Here is a 6,000-nt window from a genome sequence, read left to right as displayed (position 1 = left end):
TGCTATTTATGGACCTTAAGGTCCTCTGCGGGGGATACCAGGAGAGGTGGTCCCATAGGTACAAGGGTCCTACGCCGCAGATGAAGGCGTCCAGTTGAGCTGATGGAGGTGTACCATGGCATTTCTTCTTTCTGTGCTGCTCCCAGCAGGCATTTCTGCTCTGGTCACTGCTGTGGATACATGACCTATCTACAAGGGATTCCCACATTGCCAGCCTTCAGGTTACATTTGCAGAGATCTTAACCAAAGTTGGTCTGCCATTTGGCCTGGTGCTTGAAGCCAGCTCCCTGGGGATCTTGCCATCTTCCATTCTGTGGACATGACCAAGCCAGCGTAGACATCGCTGAGAAAGGAGTACAAACATGCTGTGAATGTGGGCTTGGGAGAGCACATTTCTGCTTGAAACTCTGTCCTGACATGTGATGCCCAAAACCTTCCTGATGTGGCACATGTGGAAGGTGTTGAGGGCTTGTTCCTGATGGTTTTAAGTTGCCCACGACTCACTTCCAAAAAGAGCATGCTCAACACACAAGCCTGGTAGACCTTCATCTTGGTATTGGACCTTTGCATTGCATTCTCCAGTACCCTTTTGGAGAGGCGAACCTTTGCCGTAGCTGCCTTGCCAATACGCTTGTCCCAGGTAGCTGATATGCCAGGTATATACAGTATATGGCTAGGCAAGTGTCATTTTTATAAACTGCCATAACTTTGAGGCTTGCAATGTCAGACCCTGCATGCTTTCCTTCCTACTCACCTTATAACTCAAAGGGCACTCTTGTGCCCCTTTTTAGACTCAAAGACAGTATCCTGCGCAAGTAGCTGACGGTTGAACCTGAGTTCAAATATCACCTCGTGGTTCAAGATTCAGTCGCCCGCCTCGGTCAAACCGCGCACCCCCTCCTCGCCAAACGGGGCAAGTAGTAGTCGGTCCCTAACACCACGCGGAAGTTGGGCGAAGTAGGGCGGGCTTGGAAAGGGCGAAGGCAGCAGCTGTGCACGTTTGAAACGTTAGGTCGCCCAGTGTGTGGCTCCTGTGAGGGAGCGAAAGAGGAGCGGGCGGCAGAACCAGGAAGCCTCTCGGCCGCGGGCGCCACAGACGAGAACGAGCGCCTAGCGGCGGCGGCGGCGGCAACAGCCCCGACGTCTCCTCACGCCAAACTCGGGCAACTCGCCGCCTCCGCCGCTACTCCAGAGGCCGCCCCGCCTCCTCCCGCCCCTTCAAGCCGGTCCTGCCGTGACGCCTCCATTGTGTGCGCAGCCGCAGCGGCTCCCGGCGACTGTTGTATCCGGCCGGCGCCTTTTTCTTCTCCTCCTCCTCCCTTTCCCCCCCTCCCCCTTCCCCGTAGAAACTGCCGCTGCCGTCGCGGGCGCCCCTTCTCCTTCTCTCGCGCCTGGCGGGGCTCCGAACGGTCTCTTCTTCTCTCTCCCTTCTCCCTTCCCCTCCCCCCCCCGCTACCGTCACTCTATGACGCGATGGCAACGGCCAACTTCGGCAAGATCCAGATAGGGATCTATGTGGAGATCAAGCGCAGCGATGGTGAGCCGGGAGGAGAGAAGGAAAGGGATGGAGGGATGGATGGAGGGATGGATGCAATGGGAAAGGAGGGAGCGGGGGAGCGCCGGCAGCCTGCTTCCTCCTCCTGCTGCCTGGCTGCCGCCCTTCTCCTTCGGGAGGGGGGAGGGGTCCCCGCGGAGGACACGAGCCGCCCCTCCGCCGGGGCGTGAGGAGGGTTGCGCGTGTGGGGCGGCGGCAGCCGTGGGCCTGTGGCGTCGCCCGCTGTCGTTAAGGCGCTTTTTGTGTCGCCTCCTGTGATGGTGGCAGCGGTGGGGAGGGAGTGGGCTTGCGAGGGACTCGGGGCGTGAGGCTGCTGCAGTGCTGTGGGGAAGGGCGGGCGAGGAGGAGGAGGAATGGAAAGGGTGTGTGTGCCTGCGTGTAAATATATATAAATGTGTATGTTTATAAATGCACACATATGGTGTGTGTGTGTGTTAGGAGGCGGGGGGGGGGGAGCCGTGGGGCGGATGGGTCAGTCTCGAGAGGTTGAGGGAGTGACAGGGGAACGGATGGGGAGCTGGTAGGGAAGGGCGTGACCCCCGCCCCACAATGCGTGTGTAGTGGTGCAGGAAGGGGGTCGGTGTGTGTGTGTGTGGGGGGGGGATCGGCGTCCGCGATGGTGAAGTGGGACAGCTGCTTGGTATGTGTAGTAGCATAGGAAAGGTGAGGCTTTGGAGTGGTTTGCTCGATCGCTTGGAAGAGGAGGAGAGTGGGTTCCCCCCCACAAATGCTCTGAGCAAACCTGTCATCTCCCCAACAGGAGCGTGCTTTAGAAGCACACAGATCGGTATGCGCTTTACATCAAACGGCCGGATGCAGTGACGCCAAGGGAGCTTTACCTCTCACCTCCCCCCTCCCCCATCGCCAATTATTCGACAAAAATCTTACCATGGTGTGTTAAATGAAATAGAATCACACACAGCCTTTTGACACCCGGATGTTTGCATTGCCCCCCTCCCCCCTCACAAAGAATAAGGTTCCTGTGTTGTTTCAGTGCTTCCCTTTTTTGCCCTGTATTTCCTGGCAGCAGCATGTGCGATGCTTTCTATAGATGCAGATGAAGTTCGTGGGCGGGTGAAGCTTAGGAGCGATTACCCTTGGATAGTATGACTACAGTGTATTGGAAGGCTGCAAGCAGAGTGAATCGATGGGCCCATCTATGTTGCTCAACGGATGGGGGTGGTGGTGTCTGTTGCTAGCTGGCCTTGTTGATGGTGGGGTGGGGTCAGCTTGGGATTCTTCCAACAATGCTAAATAATTGGGGAGAGGAGGGAGGACATCAGGTGTTTATGTCGTGGCAGAGGTATTTAATGCTGATGTACTAAAAGGGAGAAGGAGCACATAGTATTTTTAACTGCTTTTCCTTTCAACTCTTCTAATTGCACTCTGAGGACTGTGTTTTTATTGCAGCGTTACAGCTACACATACTCATATAATGGAATTAAGTGTGAGAGGGTGTGGGTGAGATGAGGCTACTCATTATTCAGCTGTGTAATTTAAGAAAGGATAAAAATTCTTATTCTTATTCCAGCTTCAGAGTGACCCAATGGGGGTGTGTGGGTTTGGGTTTTCCTCCTTGCCACAGTTGAGACAGGTGGGTGAATGAAACAGACAGGGTAGAATAGTCTAACTGAGTAGAAATATTTTCTGCATTGGAATAGTGGCATTCTGTTCTTCTGATCTACAAACCCATTCTCATGATTCTAAGAAGTAAAACTCTGACATTGCTTGCTTCAGCCAGTGGTGGAGGAAGGTGGGAGGCCCTGGATGCCATTTTCCTACTTGGAGAGATGCTTTGATATTCCAGCTTTCCTCAATGCAGGTGCCTTTCAGATATTTTGACTACAGCTCCCATTAACCTCAGTCTGCTGGCTGGGACTGATGGGAGTTGTAGTCTAAAATGCCAGGAATGTGCTATGTTGTGGAAGGCTGCCTAGATCTTAAAATGTAGTTTTCTGGTTTACATAAAGCAATTAATTTGGTTTGGTTAGTCACCTGTCATCACCAAGTGCTTCTAAAAGTCTGCTTCAGAAGTGGTTGGACAGGATGACTGCTGTTGGAAGAAAATAACTATAAGGCCTTGAAAATACTGTAATTCAATGGTTCTTTAGGTGAATTGAGTGTTTCCAAAACAATGAGATACTTAATATCTAAAATCCCAAGGGGTGATATTTCTGTCAGTTAAATGAAAAAGCATTGGGATTCTGTTTGTGTGAAAATTGGTAGCCGCATAAATTTATTTTGATGTTTCCACTGTATCATTCACTTTTTAAAAAATAAATAGGGAACTCTTTTCTCCCTGGTCTTTAAAATTGCCATACTCAAATAAGACCACCTGCAAATAGCCTTGGATCTAGTCCTTTTACTTTTAAGGAGAGTTTCCTAGCAGGATGTTTTTTTGTGATTTCTGCAAGTACAAGTGAGGTTCTATGGGTCCAAGTAAGTTTAGTATAAAATTGCAGGAATGTTGGGTACCGTAGCTTAATTGTTTAGAGAGGAAAACAAAGGTATGTTGCTGTCAGAACTGTGACTTGTAATTTTTCCGGCATTTTTATTAAACATTTGTAAAACTAGAGTGATATAAGACAGTTATAAAATTTAAGACTTGGTTATAGTCTGCAGTTTGTAGAATCACAGTACTATTAGTACATAAAATATTTACAAATTTAAAACAGTTTTTGTTGTAGTTCTTGTATATCTCGGTTTTTTTTTTAAAGGAAGACTGACCAACATACAAAGCTGCGTAGGGTGTAGGTGATATGAAAGTTGACTATTTATGATTATCCCCGCAACTGTTACTCCAGTTTTTAATAATGTTATAGAACCATAGAATTGTAGGGATGGAAGGGATGCTGAGGACCTTGGTACCATGCTGTAACCTACTGCATATGTCACATATACCCTGTTTCTCATATTTTAAGACATACCCATAAAATAAGCCATAGCAGGATTTTTAAGCATTCAAGGAATATAAGCCATACCCCGAAAATAAGACATAGTGATAGGCGCAGCAGCAATGCTGGCCACGGCAGGAGGAGGAGGAAAAAAAATAAGACATCCCTTGAAAATAAGCCATAGTGTGTTTTTTTGAGGAAAAAATAAATATAAGACATGTCTTATAATATGAGAAACACGGTAGATGAATGGATGGGGTACTTACTGGAGATACATTGATTATATATATATACTTACTGGAGATACATTGATATTATACACACACACACACTGTCCCTTGCAGTTGGTGTAGCTCTCCACTGTGGGCAAGACAGAAGCAACGCAAGCATTTATTTCTTTAAATGATTTATATGCTGCCCTTCAGTTCATGCAATTGTCAGGGTGGCTAGCAATTCCAAGTAAAATACTGTTAAAGAAAAACAATACATAAAATTAAGTTCGTACAAAAATGAAAAACAGAACAGAATAAAATCAGTCTGTTAAACCCATCTTAAGTGGCATACCTGAAGGCCTAGGCATACTGGAATGTATTTTACCAGGTGTCAAAATAGCATCATGTTTGGTGCTACCGGTAAGTGAGCCTTCTTGAGGAGGACAATTCTGCCTGTGGACACAGCACCACAACTGTAAAGCTCCTCTCCAGTTAGCACCCATCTAATATGAAAGTGAGTGGTTCTGAAAGAATATCTATAATATTCAGGCAGTTGCATGTGGGAAGAGATGTTCTATACCACTGGCCAGTTTCTCTTGATGCCTCCATGTGATCATGTATGTTTCTAAACACTGCTTGTTTCATTCTAAAAATGCAGTTTGCCATTCATTTTCAACTGAAGTGGGTGGGTAGGCAAGTGTTTCCCACCACCTCCTGGAAGCCACTGAAAGAGCATTTTGTACCTTAGGGAATACAGAGTAATCAGTTGTTGTTTCCCATCTTCTGGCGTACTGACAAGATGGAAGGAAAGTTTGGTCAAACAAACCCGGTTTTGAGCCCAGTCTTGGCCCGTGAGGGCAGAGTATAAATAAAAATTATTATTATTATTATTATTATTATTATTATTATTATTATTATTATTATGTTACATGCAGATGTGTGTGTAACCCTTGGATCAGCACTTGGCTGGGGGTAGAGTCTAGGGGATATTCTATTTATATTAAGTTTTTGCTGAAGCCCCAAGCCAAGAAACCTGGGACTCCCAGTTGAATGGCTGAGTAGCAGCCCTCCCACAAGGCACACCCACTCCTAAGGTATGTGCAAGAAATGGTATCCTGTAACTAACAACAGTGGATCAACAAGAGGTTAACAATGTGGGAACCAGTACACAAATAGATTTTAGTCTAAAATGCCTACTTTCTTCCAAAGGAAGTCTTACACCCTTACAGTTAGTTTAGGGTGCAGTGCAAGCAACCACTCTCAACTGGTGGCACCAGAGGATGGTTTCTGTGCCTCTGCAACTCCATGCTGATAGGAATTGCTTCTCTTAGGTGAAATT

General features: G+C 47.4%; 1 protein-coding gene across 3 annotated transcripts in view; it reads left to right on the top strand.

Moving 5' to 3' along the window:
• The first annotated feature begins 870 nt into the window (after positions 1 to 870).
• The window catches only part of KIF2A (kinesin family member 2A), a 47,083-nt gene continuing 41,953 nt past the window's right edge, over positions 871 to 6,000 (top strand). Inside the window, exon 1 of one of the 3 annotated variants that reach the window (XM_035100424.3) lies at positions 871 to 1,537. In XM_035100424.3, the coding sequence (XP_034956315.1) occupies positions 1,474 to 1,537 (64 nt within the window). In that variant the 5' untranslated portion in view covers positions 871 to 1,473. The remainder of the gene's footprint in view (positions 1,538 to 6,000) is intronic. The other 2 variants (XM_035100425.3, XM_035100426.3) reach the window with 2 other exon arrangements.

This window comes from Zootoca vivipara, chromosome 10 (assembly GCF_965207765.1).
Source record: "Zootoca vivipara chromosome 10, rZooViv2.hap1.1, whole genome shotgun sequence".
In the NCBI taxonomy this organism is placed as follows: Eukaryota; Metazoa; Chordata; class Lepidosauria; order Squamata; family Lacertidae; genus Zootoca; species Zootoca vivipara.
Note: the sequence above shows the minus strand (reverse complement) of the source record. Positions and strands in the feature narration are given on the sequence as shown.